Below are 14,724 nucleotides of genomic sequence, written 5' to 3' on the forward strand. Positions count from 1 at the left end.
CTGGATAGGACTACCAGGCAGAAACTTAAAGAAACAAAGGAACTAAGAGAAGCTTGACCCAATTGGGTTTAACAGACATCTTAGAACATTCCATTCAAACACAAAAGAATATACCTTCTTCCTAGCACCACAAGGAACCTTCTCAAAAATTGACCACTTACTCAGCAACAAAGCAAACCACAACAAATACAAAACAATTGGAATAACCCCAGGTATCTTATCGGACCACCACAGCTTAAAATTAGAATTCAAAAAGGACACAAATTGCAGAAAACCTACAAACTCATGGAAATTGAACAATGCACAATTAAATCACTCCTGGATCAAAGAAGAAATAAAGAAAGAAATTAAAGACTTCCTAGAACTCAATGAAAATGAAGACACAACATATCCAACTTATCCACACTTTGAAAGCATTGCTAAGAGGAAAGTTCATAGCACTAAGAGCACATATGAAGAAACTGGAGAATAGTCACACTAGAGAATTAACACTACACCTGAAATCTCTAGAACAAAAAAGAAGCAAACTCACCCCGAGGAGTAGACGCCAGGAAATAATCAAATCGAGGGCTGAAATCAATAATGTAGAAACAAATAAAACAATACAAAGAATCAATGAAACAAAGAGTTGGTTCTTCGAGAAAATCAACATGATAGACAAAACTTTATCCAACCTAACCAAAAGGCAGAGAGAGAACACACTAATTAACAAAATCAGAAATAAAAAGGGGGACATAAAAATGGACACTGAAGAAATCCAGAGAATCATCAGGTTATACTTTGAAAACATGTACTCCACAAAATTGGAAAATGTAAAGGAAATGGACAATTTCCTGGATATATATCACTTACCAAAACTAAATCAAGAACAGATAAGCAATATAAATAGATCTTTAACCCCCAATGAAATAGAAACAGTCATCAAAAGTCTCCCAACCAAAAAAAGCCCAGGGCCAGATGGTTTCAGTGCAGAATTCTACCAGAAATTCAAAGAAGAGCTAATACCAATACTCCTCAAATAGTTCCACACAATAGAAGCAGAAGGATCATTGCCAAACTCTTTTTTACAAGGTTACAGTTACCTTGGTACCCAACCCACACAAAGACTAAGTAAAAAAGAGAACTACAGACCAATCTCCCTCACAAATATTGAAGCAAAAATACTCTATAAAATACTAGCAAATCAATCCAAGTAACATCAGAGAAATCATCCACCATGATCAAGTAGGCTTCATCCCAGGGATGCAGGGATGGTTCAACATATGAAAATCCATCAATGTAATCCACCATATAAACAAACTGAAAGAGAAACCTCACATGATCATCTCACTAGATGTCAAAAAAGCATTCCACAAAAATCCAACACCCCTTCATGATAAAGTCTTTGAGTGGTCAGGGATAACAGGAACATATCTAAACACGATAGTTTCTATGACAAAGAAACTAAAACTATACAATGGAAAAAAGAAAGAATCTTCAACAAATGGTGCTGGTATAACTGGATGCTGGCATGTAGAAGACTACAGAATGATCCGTATCTATCACCATGCAGAAAACTTAAGTCCAAATAAATCAAAGACCTCAACATAAATACAGCCACAATGAACCTCTTAGAAGAGAAAATAGGAGGTACCCTTGAATAAATTGGTACAGGACATCACTTCTTGAACATAACTCCAATAGCAGAGACACTGAGATCAACAATTAATGAATGTGACCCTCATGAAACTGAGAAGCTTCTGTAAGACATAGGACACAGTCAACAAGACAAAACGGCAGCCCACAGAATGGGAAAAGATATTCACCAACCCCACATCTGACAGAGGGCTGATCTCCAAAATATACAAAGAACTCGAGAAGCTAGTCACCAAAACATAAAATAATCCAATTAAAAAGTGGGGTACAGAACTAAATACAGAATTCTCAATATAGGATCTAAAATGGCTGAAAGACGCTTAAGAAATTGCTCAACATCCTTAGCCATCAGGGAAATACAAATCAAAACAACCCTGAGACACCATCTTACAACCTGCCAGAATGGTTAAAATCAAAAACACCAATGACAGTTTATGCTGGAGAGGATGTGGAGAAAGAGGAACACTACTCCATCGCTGGTAGGAGTGCAAACTTTTGCAGCCACTTTGGAAATCAGTATGGTGGTTATTCAGGAAAATGGGAACCAGTCTACCTCAAGATCCAGCAATTCCACCCTTGGGCATAGAACCAAAGGATACACATTCATACAACAAGGATATCTGTCCAACTATGTTCATAGCAGCGTTGTTTGTAATAGCCAGAATCTGGAAGCAACCTAGATGCCCCTCAACTGAAGAATGGATAGAGAAAATGTAGTACATTTACACAGTGGAGTATTACTCAGTGGGAGAAAAAAAAATGAAATCTTGAAATTCGCAAGCAAATGGGTAGAACTGGAAGAAATCATCCTGAGTAAGGTAGCTCAGTCACAGAAATACAAGCATGGTATGTACTCACTAATATATGGATATTAGACATAGAGCAAAGGACTGCCGGCCTACAATCCACACCTCTAGAAAAGCTAGGAAACAAGAAGGACCCTGAGAGAGACATACATGGTCCCCTGGAGAACGTGAAAGGAACAAGATCTCCTGAGCAAATTGGAAGCATGGAGGGAGGGGGAGAGAGGTAGGAAGAAGAGAAGGAGATAAAAGGAGGGGAGAGGAAGACATGAGGAAGATTGAGTTGGGGGAAGAATAGAGGAGAGCAAGACAAGAGATATCATAATAGAGGGAGCCATTGTGGGTTTAAAGAGAAATATGGCACTAGGGAAATGTTCAGAGATCCACAAGGATGATCCCAACTAAGAATCTAAGCAATAGTGGAGAGGCTACCTTAAATACCTTTCTCCTATAATGAGATTGATGACTACCTTAAATGCCATCCTAGAGCCTTCATCCAGTAGCTGATGGAAGCAGAAGCAGAGATTCACAGCTAAACACTGAGCCATACTCCTGGAATCAAGTTATAGAGAGGGAGGAGGGATGAGCAAAGGGGTCAAGACCGTGCTGTAGAAGCCCACAGAAAAAGCTGACCTGACCAAGTGAGAGCACACAGACCCCAGTTGTAAATCTGGGTAACCAGCATTGGATCAAACCAAGCCCTCAGAATGTGGGTGCCAGCTAGGACATAAAAAGATTGTTTTGGGTTGGTAATGCAAATTAGGATAGAAAGTGAATTAGGTACAACACTTTGAACTCACCAAGATAGAATAGATAATGGAGTATTTTCTCAGAATTTTTCAAATGCAAATGGGCTAGACACTGGTAATGTAATTCTCACTTGTATGCATTTTTATATAATTATCGTGCTTGTTGTATATAGTTTTACTGTTAGTTAAAACTTTCACTTTTTATTTAGACAAAAGAGAGAAATGATGTATGATATTTTGATTGTGTTCTGACAAATAAAGCTAGCTTGGAGTCACAGGGAGGAAGCAGCCACTAGTTACACATAGAGGTTTGGAGGGCTATTGAGAGGACACAGGAGACAGTAAGGTGGAGCAGAGAAAGGGTTTTGAGCCTTTTGGTCAGAGGAATCGCAGAGGTAGGAAGTCACTGGTGGCTGTTATTGGTTCTCTCATCTTCCGGGTTTTTATCCCAATATTTGAATCTTAATTTTTTATTGATTAAGATTAATTGGATTAATTCTTCACCTGCCTCCTCTTCAGTTCCAGCCTTTAGGCTTTTTGCAGCCCAGGGTGAAAAAATAAAACAATCTCACAGAATTGAGTGACTTCCACTTAGACAGAGGACATAGGTTCTTTCCCTTTCTAGAAACCTGACCTTGGTCTACTTCTCCCCTGCTGCTCTCACAGGATTGTCATGCTGGAGGCTTTTCCTCCTGAAGTTGACTCCCAGAGGGCCTCTCCCACAGCCTTGACACACAGCTTCCTGTGGGAGCATGGAGAGCATAGATGTGGCTATAGAAACAGAGTTAAGTTTTTTTTAAAAAAAAAAGAGCTAGTGGGACAAGCATAAGGTAAGGTGAAGCATTCATAATGAATAATAAGTCTCCATGTCTTTATTTGGGTGCTGGAGATCGGCCCAAAGAAAATTCCAATTATTTCTGACTCTTTTACATACCACCTACCAACTCCCATGTCCTGCTCCACCTTCCAGACTTTCATTCACACCTTGCACTAAGAAAGTTCGAAGTGTCCTCAGACCCCACAGACCTGTTGCCAGGAAGCTACAAAGTCTGCTTCGTGGGACCCCAGCTCCCTGAGGGATCACTGTGTGTTGCTAGAGGTGCTGTGATCTCTGTTGCCCTTAATTGCAATGCGCATGCATGTGTGCGTGCGTGCGTGCGTGCGTGCTTGTGTGCGTGCGTGTGTGCGTGCGTGTGTGCGTGTGTGTGTGTGTACGGTACCCCATGTTCTGCAAGACCATGCCCAGTTGTGGCACAGGGCCCGGAAAGTAGCTGGAATTCCAGAACTTGCATCAATGCATCAGGTCCACCAGTAATGGAAGATGGCCATGAATATGACCAGAGGCCACAGTTCATCTCCAGTCAGCTGACTAATGGGCGCATCACTGTTCCAGGGCTTTCTGAAACACCCTACATCAACCACCACAGCCACCTAAGATCAGCAAGGAGACCTCTTCCTGAAACCTAGCATCTGCTCCTAAATAAAGTAAGCAAGGCTGTCTGTCCTTTGTCCTCGGCCTTGATTGAGCTCCTGTGCTTTCTCTTCAGTCAGAGTGTCATGAGGGGCCAGAGCAATCTAGGAAGGTTTGCGTCCGTCCCACCTCTTCTTCCCTCCCCAGGTGCTTACTCAGTGGAGGGCATTGGGATGTGGGAGCCAACACCACAGGCACTGTACTATGCTAGGCTAAGAACGTAGCATGGGGCACAGATGTCTAGTTAGGCCTGATTCCAGGGTCCTAGGAAAGTCACTCATGTGACAGGTCACACAAGGGAACTACAGGACATTGCCTCAGGCGAGAGGAAGACCTTCCAGCACCATTAAAAGTGGGAAGGAGGGTTATAGAGATGGCTGAACAGTGAAGAGCTGGGTCTCTTCCTACAGACACAGGCTTAATTCCCAGCACCCATAGGAGATTTACAGCTAACTCCAATGCAAGTTCCTGGAGATCCCATACCCTTTCCCATCATCTTTGGGCACTGCACACATGTAGACAAGTGTCCATGCATATGCAATAAAAATAAAGGGAGGGGGAGAAGAAGAGGAGACACTGGGAAAATGATGTGGTTATTCCTGTAGGTAGCAAGGAAGGCATCAGTGAAGTGGTGACTCCAGCTTGGTGACTGATCCTGTACATCCCAAAAGTAAAGGTCTACTGCTGGAGGGCTGTGGGGAGCTTCTCAAATGTTCCTATGACAGAGACTCAATGGAAGAACATTTTCTTTGTTACAAACCAAAACCAAAATGAGTGTCTGTACACAACTGTGTCTCAAGGCATACTATGAAGGTTGAGGTCTTCAGATGCTGCTGTCTGGCATCTGATTATATAGAGACTGAGATGAGCCTGGAGATGTGTTCCATGCCTGCAGAACAGTCTGCTTGACTCCAATAAGCCTGCAAATTTTCAAGACTCCAAGATTCTTGAACATTGCTAGTGAGTAATACCCATTGTATCTGTCCCAGTGCTTGCCGGGAGCAATCTCCTTGGTCTAGAGAGATGGCCCCAGACAGGACAGCAGGATCCTGCCCACCCTCCTGGATTCTGAATCATCACCTTTGATACAGTAGATTTTCTCTTGCATCCTTTCACTGCAGCAAGCCTGAGCCTCTTTACCATTTGTGGCACTCCAGGGTCTTGGGGACCTAGACCAACATCTGTCCCCAAAACAAGAATTGTGCTGATTTCCAGTTCAAACCATTCACATTTCCTCAAGAACCAGTGAGTCTTGACTTCTGTCTGTGGTTTGTCCCTAAGCCAGCATCCATCCATGGGTTTTTCTGTGTGACCTAGGGTCAATCACTGAACACCAGCACAGCCACCTCTCTTCCTACTTTGTCACAATGCTTCCCCCTCTCATTGTCCCTTTCCTTCCCTCCTGGGTCTCTTCATCACCTCCTGACAACCTGCACTCAACACCTTTGTTTGAGAAAGGATCTCCTTGAGTAATCAGGTTATATAGCCCAGGCTGGCCTTGAACTTGAAATCTTCTTGCCTCAGCCTCTCCCAAACTATACTGCAGGCCTGTGCCACTGTTCTTGGCTCAGTAAACACTTTCCTCACAGCACTGAGTTGCTCATAGGGGAGGTCTGAGGAGGAGGGGAAAGACTGGTTGTAGACTGTGGTCTTGGGACACAGTGGAGACAAGGATGGGGGAGGTCCAGGAATCTGAGTGGCAGCCACAGGTCTGGTTTATTGGACATCATGCAGCACAAGCTGGGGAGAAGGATGGAGCTGCTGTCCTTGCTAGCGCATGACTGCACAGAGCTCGTAGGGGACTGGGATAGCTGGCAATGTGAAGATGCTTTGGGTGCTGGGCCTCGGCTGTCCATCAGGCACCGAGAAGCTAAAGCGCTGCAGGAGGCAGGTGAAGAAGAGGAAGAGCTCCATGCGGGCCAGGGGCTCCCCCAGGCATACTCTGCGGCCTGTGGGTGGGAAAGAAGCTTAGTCAGTCTGGGGCCTGGTTGATGCTCCACCCCCCAAGGCACCCTGGGAAGAGACATGGAGCCAGGCACCCCACAGCACCTGCTGAGAATGGCATGAAGGCCTCATGCTTCACAAAGCAGCCCTGGGCATCCAGGAAGTGTTCAGGATGGAAGTGGAAGGGTTTCTCCCAGACAGTCTCATCCTTCAGCACTGAGGACAGGTTGGTGAGGAGGGTCGTCCCCTGGCAGGAGGCACATGTGTGAACATAGACTTGGGTGGGGCTGCCAATACCCTGGTTACCATGACCACATACACAAACTCTTCCTGCACACACAGGATTCTTTTATTCACCTCAAACTCAGAGCCTCTCAGTGCCTTTTCTGGAACCATTCAAGGCCCTGTGAGAAAACTACCATAAGTACCCAAATAGAACCTGCAGTGTTCCCTGAAATACACTGAGGCTTATTTCACTTGACATCCCTCCTCATTGGGGAATCCTGGGTAATGGCTGTGATGTACTAACACTTAAGTTGTTCCCTTCACCATGTGGAAATTCAGGATGTGGTGGTCTTGGTCTTACAGCCTTTGTTTGCCTGGTTGTGATCCTGTGACAAGGGTGCCCATGCATACCTTGGGGATGAGGAAGCCCTGTACTTCAACATCACGGGACGTCATATGTGGTAAATTCACTGGGACAATATCTCCAAATCGCTGCACCTCATGAATGACAGCATTTGTGTAGGGCATGCGGGCCTGGTCTGCCATCTCTGGATGCCGTACCTTCCCTATGACATCATCAATCTCCTGTTGAACACGGCCTGGAGAGACAGCATCTCCTCAGTGAAGCAGTTCCTTGGTGACTCTTCCATAACCTTCCTTGTGTTAATCCATGAGTTAGGACTCCCATCAGAATTGTGGGAGTCTGGGTCAAGCTGATGCTGGAGCCACCAGCTTCTCAGGGACTTCTATCTTTCTTTCCTCATGCTCCCTCCCAGCCCCAGCCAGGCTCACTCTGCACATCCGGGTGCAGGATCATGAGGAGCAGGGCCCAGGACAGTGTGGTTGACGTGGTCACTATCCCCGCAGTGAACAGGTCAACCACCACCATGCGCAGGTTCTCATCATTGAAGCTGCTCTCAGGGTTCCCCTTGGCCTGTGTCAGACAAAAATGTTAGGCTCAGGGACACGGGGAGTAAGGACAAAATTGTGTACCATTGTGTTCATGCACCCTAGGTGTTGAGTCCATGGGTGACATATAAACACAACTGGCCAGGCATCACAACTCATAGTCCAATGCAGCCCAAAGGACCTGACCCCCTCCTTTATGGCTGTCCTCACCTTCTCCACTTCAGACAGGAAGGCATCTGTCAGGTGTCGTGGTGGCTGTGCAGGATCCCAGGTTGTCTTGTGCTCAACCAACATCTTATCCAGGGACTCCATGAATGCCTTCTGCTTGGGGAAGGCTTTGTCCGATATCCCAGGAATGCTGAGGAGCACTGGGACTGTGTTGAGTACCTATGAAAGAAACAGAGTAGGTGTAGTAGCTTTTATTCCTAATTAAAATTAATTTGGGGGTGTGTGTCCGGAAGTCTGTCTGTGCATGCCTGCATGTGCACTCTCACACATTAACAATGGCTCCTGTTTGATAGTCAGAGAACAACTTTTACAGTAAGATCTGTCTCCTACATGGGTCCCAGGCTTGCTTGGAAAGCTCATTTACACATAGACCATCTATCTCTCTTGTCCCTGGATGCAGTAACTGCTGCATCAACTTCACATGGACCAGTCTTAGATCCCAGCCTCTTCCACAAAGGACTCATAGACTGCCTCTCCCATAACCTGCTTCTTCCTCAGTTCCAGCCTGTAGGTTGTCTTATTGCCCAGGGTGAACAAAATGACTTTTCTATCTGTAAATCTAACAGGCTTGTGTAGTTTGTGTGTAGATAATGGGTAGAGGTTCACCCCATTTCTAGAGCCCTTGGCCTTCGTCCACCCCTCCCCTCCTGTTATCTGAGGTTTGCCAAGGTCCAGGCCTTTCCCCCTGCATTTGACTCTCACACAAGGCCCTCTCCCTATGCACCCTGAATGCACTTTCATCTGATGGCCTTTACAGCACAGCAGTTGCCATAAACACTGCCCTGATCCTCACACCTCAGCAATGAAGCCAGTGTCCTCTCCAAAACTTTCCTGTAATGTCTTGAGCAGCCTCTTGAAGAAAGGGTCTCCATAGTCGAAGCGATGGGCAAAAATGAGGGATGAAATCACATTGCATACACCTTTATTCAGGAGGGTGATGGGATTAAAGGGATGTCCTAGGAGCAGAGATGCAAGCAAGTCATGATATTGCTCATAAGTGCCTGCCCCATCTCCATCTCTCACCCGTCACCTACCTGCCTCCTGGGTGAAGGCATCACAGAGGTGACCAGCCTCCTCTGTCACCCACTGCTCCAGTGATTTCTTGCCCATGCCGAAGTCTCGCATGGTAGACACAGAGAATCGACGCTGCTCTCTCCACTCGGGTCCATCAGGTGCTAATGCCACACCTTCAGGGACATCTTGTGTAACCAAGGATACTTGGGTATGCTGTCTCCTCTTCTCCCAGTATTTCCCTGTGGTCAGTCTTAGCCATCAGTGCCCAGCACTTTGCTACCACATATGAGTACTTGCCATTTTGGAGGCTCCACCCTCCATTTCAGTGACTGTCCTTCCATTGCGTGACCACACCCCCTCCGTTAGGCCCTGTCTATCTTCTGTTCACTGCTCCTCAAGCCCTATTCTCTCTGCCTTGTCCCCACTAAAGCTCTTTGCCTTTTGATTTGTTCCCATAGCCCAGGTGTTTTAAGATGGGCATTGGAGGGCGGTCAGCAGTGTCCTCTCCACAGTTCACCAGCACTTCCCGCACCGCCTTCAGTCCATTGACCACGACCACAGGCTTCCAGGCCATCTGTAGGCTGAACACATCTCCATAGCGCTGTCGAAGCTGAAGTAGAGAGATAGAGCACTTAGGAAGTAGAGGTTCCCTGCAGAATGAAAGATCCAACCTCAACGTGTGTGTGTGTGTGTGTGTGTGTGTGTGTGTGTGTGTACAAACATATGTTCCTTTTTATGGTATTCATTATTGAGCCTTGGTCCTGCCCTATGCTGGTCAAATGCTCTATCACTGACATACATCTGTAACTGAGGTATGGGACCTTGTGATGTCAATGCCATCCTCTAAATCCATCAAAGATTTCATAGTAGATATGGTCATTCAGCGGTGGCCTTGCCAGAGCAAGGTCCTTGTCCCCTTCATACCTCTCCATACAAGAGGGAATTCAGGTTCCCAAGATGGGCAGCAAGGCCTGAGACCACCCAGCAGCAAGAGATTATAGCTCACACAGCCGCTCTCCCAGCTCTGCTTTGCTGACTGACAGGCTACACTGGACTCTGATGCCCACCCCACGTCCCTGTTCCTGAGACCGCATCCACTGATGGGATCTCATGGGACCTGAGCTGGCCTCCCTGACTTATGCCCTGTAGTCCAACCATACTCCATGCCTGTCTCCATGGTCTTTCCACACTGTGCCTCTGCTCTTAGTCCACAGTGTCCTCAGGCACAGGAGTAGCTGCCGTGAGGAAACCATTGAACCTCCTTCCTCTTGGGGGCCATCTTCCTGTCTACCCTGTGGCTTCAGTACCACAATGTGCTGGTAGGGGCATCATGACATCTACTGTCCCCCACCACCATCTCTCACCTTGTAAAAACTGTATGGCAAGTTCTCAAAGTCCAACTGCAGCAGGTTGCCCAGCCCAGGAAGTGGCACAGGACCTGGAGGGTAGCGGGCAGCCCAGAACTTGCGTCGGTGCATCAGGTCCACCAGAAGCAGGAAGATGGTCGTGAATATGACCACAGACCACAGGCCATCTCCAATCAGCAGTGCCATGGCTGCCCCACTGCTTTCCAGACTGTTTGGGGGACACCTGCTCTAGACACCCAAAATCAGGAAAGTCACTCTGAGGACACACTGGGCACCTGATCCCTTATGAAAGGGAGAAGGCTGCACTTTGTTCTCTGCTTTGAGCCAAGTAGCTGTGTTTACTGTTCAGCCAGGGTGTGCAGGGAGGGGTGAAAAAAGGACAGGGAAAATCAGTCTCATAGGTTTCCACACTTTCTTCTTTCCTCGGGTGCTTATCCATGGGAGATGCTCAGTTTCTCCACAGGGAGCTGAATACAGTGGTCATGTATGTTTGGGCACTGTGAACACAGTGGGCAGATGACCAGTGAACCCTGCCTCAAGGTGAAGGATCACAAGGTATAGAGAAGTCAGTCAGCAATATGCCACATAGGCAGAGCTCTGAGGGGCCTAAGGACATTGACTCAGAATTGATCTAAAGTTGTTGAGGCTCTGTTGAACACTTGGCTAGTAGGACTTGAGGTGTGACTGGCTTTGCAGGCACTATCACTGTGCAGCAAGGGCCACTGAAGTGGCTTGAGTGGCTAACCAATGATGGTGAGTGAGAGGCAGTGTGGGGAAGGCAGGTCTATCCTTGGAAGCTAAGAGTACAGGTGTGAAGTCACTTACTCACAAGGAAGGCCAACCTCCCAGCCTGGGCACCTCTTAGCTCTGATCTGAGAAAGCAGAAAAACTGTCTACAAGTGTCAAGAGCATCCTGGGGAGGCCAGCAGGATGCCCAGGTGCTTGTCACAGGGAGGCCCTTGTGTCTGATTTCATTTTCTCTTTGCTTCTTGGTGGGTGGAGCCCTGGGTCTACATCTATCATAGTAGGGATGGAGAGGGTGTCTTTCTCATGCTACACAAGCAGAGTTTTGAGGGACTTGTGAACATTGCCACACACTGGGGTAAGACTGACCTGTAGACTCAAGGACCATTTAGGTGGCAGGGCACAAGAACCTTCCAGAAACTGCAGGATATACCAGCTGACTGTGACAGCAAGTGCCACTGATTAGTTTTTTGGCTGCAGCCTGTGGAGTCTTGTGGACAGGTTTGAGGTAGGCAAGTTGATATGGAAGGCAGACTCAGAACTTGTGCATGTCGTCCATCAGATCTGAGAAAGCTGAGAAAGTGTTAACAACTGTCAGAGAGTGGAGGCTATGAGGTTAGGTTGGGGACTGTCACATGGTGGTCTCAGTCTTTCATTCATCATTTGTTTCCTGGTGGACCAATCTCTTCTGCAACAATCTTCCACATGAGGTATGTAAGCAGTGTCCTCCTCATTCCAGAGGCCTGTGGTTAGCATGGGTAGCCATGAGGAAAATGGAAAGATTACTCCTGAGCCTCTCAACAAAGGGTACTATTATGGTGGGCACTGCTGGTCAGACTGCACATGCCAACTCTCTAGCGTCAGCAAAGGCACAGTCCCTGTCCTTGTTGGGGATCCAGACTTCTGAAGAGCAAAGTCTCAGAAATCCCAGTGGAATGCAGGCTGGGACTCTTTGCAGTACCATCCAGTGTGGCAGAAGGGAGGCAGGAGCTCAGCTAGAGATGAGCTGAGTCCATCTCTAGCACTGTTTGCAGCATCTCAGCAAGGACTAGACACTGGGTCTCCTCCTCTCAGCTGCCCTGCCACTCACGTCTATGTCACCAGAGCCCATGGGGATTCCATGCTTATAGCTGGCTTGAAGGCCTCAAGTCTGCTCCCTGTTCCTGTTCCTGGCTCTTGGTCCTCTCCAACCCATTTACATACGATGGCACCTTATGTTGCGGCACAGACAAGGGTCTTTCTCTAGTTCCAACTTGGCCTGGATGCAGGCCTGAATGGGAGTCAGGGCACCAGTTTGCATTACAGTCAGGAGTGGAGGGACAGACACAACTGTGCTCTGGTTACTGATTGGCTCAAGCTGGTGGCTTTCTCCTGATTTACCCCCAAGACCCTCCCAGGGTAACTTCTGAAGCCATGTTAAACCTGGATGTTAGGTGTCACACTTTCTGCTATTCTTCAGGTCTCCACCTCTCTCCTGTGTGTCATGTATGACATCATTAAAGAGAAGTAATTGTGCTGATTGGGTGCTGGCCCCAGAGTGGGATGGGTCAACCCAAGCATGATTTTCCTGCTTCAGGCCAAGTGAGGACCCGCGAGGTAAGTGCACTGAACAGGTACTAGATGTCACACACTGTATGTTGTAAAGTGTTCCCTGGTCTGTCACCAGCTCTTGGGAGATAACCTGGATGCTCTGGTAAACATCTGCCTACTAGCACTGTTTGCTTCCCTTCATCCTCAGTCCAAGCCTCCTCAGCCATGTGAACAATTGTGCCCTGTCAGGATCAGTGTGGCTTCCTGGGAGACTGGGGTCTTGGTATTCATGTCAGCTGCACAGGTGTGCCATGTCTGCAACAGCAAGCTGGAACAGAGTCCCTGGTCATCAGGACTCATGGGTGTTTCCAGATTTGCAATTCTCTGTACACATGTCAACAGATAATCACTGTCCTTTGGACTCCACTGGAAGAGGCCAAATGGAACCTGGGCATGTTTCTCCTGGACTCTGTCCTGTGTGCCATTTACCTTTCCTGGCTTCAACTGCCTGGGTTCCTTGAAGTGAAGACCAACAGTGAGTCTGGAGCCATTCCTAGGTCTGTGCTTTCTTTCCCTAGCCATGGTGTGATGAACAAATCCAGTCAGTTTGTTAAGAGTGATGTGGCTCACTGGGGTGACTGTGACTCGGAGAGTGCTGTCTTGGGAAAGTTTATTTGTGCAAAGGAAGGCCTGGCATTGTTTGGTGTTGGTGAGGCTCTCATACCCAGATGGTTACTTCACCCCTTATGGTTGATAGAATGTTACCTATGGAATCACAAACCACAGAACCTATGCTTGACATATGTAAAATACTAAGAACCAACCTCATATATAATTCCTGGATGATATATGATGTTTATTCCAAAAATGAAAACAAAGGAGACTGTTGAGCTAGATCATGACACTGAACCAACCACAATTTCAACTTCCCAAGATGTAGAGGTAGTTATCAGTGGGATGAAACTGTTCTGGAACCTAGATATATCCATGATTTCTGGTCACAAAAACTAGAGTTCAAGAGGGCAGGGTGTAGGCCAAAGGCCAGCAGCCAATGAATCATGTTCTCCTGTGTTGTTGTTTCCTATGTGGGTGGGGCAGGGTCATCAGTCTCATGAAAACATGAACTCAAATGGAATATGGTGGGCACAATTGAGGCTCTTGGTTCTGAGTATAGTAGAAGTGTGGGCATGTCTGTGAGACTTTTGTCACAGCTCACTCACTTGAGACTGTGCATCCCAGGTAGGAGGAAGGACCATAATCCTTGATCACACATTATTTAGTTGTGTATATAGGAAATAGGGAAGGTTTCACAATATCATAAGAGAACATGAAATTCAGCAAAGATACCAAGTTAACACATGAAAACCACTGGTTTGTTCTTTAATGATGAACCATCTGAGAATCAAATGAGAAGCAGTATTATGTATAAAATAGCAACAAAAGACTAAGTATTTTAGGGCAGGGCAGTGGCTCTCACAGTATGGTGCTTGCCATGTAAGCATGAGGACATGCATTCATTCCCAATCATCTGGACTTGCCAACCACTTGGACAATCCCAGTGCTAGGGAGGCAGAAGAGGCAGGGTGCTCAGTTGCTGGCCAGCCAGTCTAGCTCAATGAGTAGGTTCCAAATCAGGGAAACACTGTCTCAATAAATAAGATGGAGGAGAACTGAAGAAGACATTCAGCTTTGACCTCTGGCTTTTGCCAGAGGAAATGAGTAATTGCATACACGTGCATTTGTTCCCTTCTGAAGTAGACACACACACACACACACACACACACACACACACACGTGCACACACACACACAGAGAGAGAGAGAGAGAGAGAGAGAGAGAGAGAGAGAGAGAAAGAGACAGAGACAGAGAGAATAAAATATATGTATAGTAACCTGTAAGAATCATCAGAATTGACTGGATAATATATAAATGTAATGCACCGAAGAAGTAAAATTTATTTTTGTTCTTGTGTTGGCTTTGTTTGGGGGGGGGACGCTTGCAGGAGTGAGACAGTTTTTCTCTGTAGCTCTGGCTGTCCTGAAACTTGCTCTGTAGACTATGCTGGCCTAGAATCCACAAATCTGCCTGCCTTTCTCTCCCAATTA

General features: G+C 46.6%; 1 protein-coding gene across 1 annotated transcript; it reads right to left on the minus strand.

The window, feature by feature from the left end:
* Positions 1-3,188: 3,188 nt before the first annotated feature.
* LOC100774408 (cytochrome P450 2D20-like) lies at positions 3,189-14,359 on the minus strand. Its single transcript, XM_027404131.2, has 9 exons — positions 10,343-14,359; positions 9,417-9,588; positions 8,999-9,151; positions 8,760-8,920; positions 7,947-8,123; positions 7,620-7,761; positions 7,239-7,426; positions 6,708-6,849; positions 3,189-6,607 (listed from the first exon to the last, which is right to left on the minus strand). Exons 1-9 carry the CDS (start codon positions 10,529-10,531, stop codon positions 6,429-6,431), a joined length of 1,503 nt encoding a protein of 500 aa, XP_027259932.1. The 5' UTR covers positions 10,532-14,359; the 3' UTR covers positions 3,189-6,428.
* Between the last annotated feature and the right edge of the window lie 365 nt (positions 14,360-14,724).

Source organism: Cricetulus griseus, chromosome 2 (assembly GCF_003668045.3).
Source record: "Cricetulus griseus strain 17A/GY chromosome 2, alternate assembly CriGri-PICRH-1.0, whole genome shotgun sequence".
Classification (NCBI taxonomy): domain Eukaryota; kingdom Metazoa; phylum Chordata; class Mammalia; order Rodentia; family Cricetidae; genus Cricetulus; species Cricetulus griseus.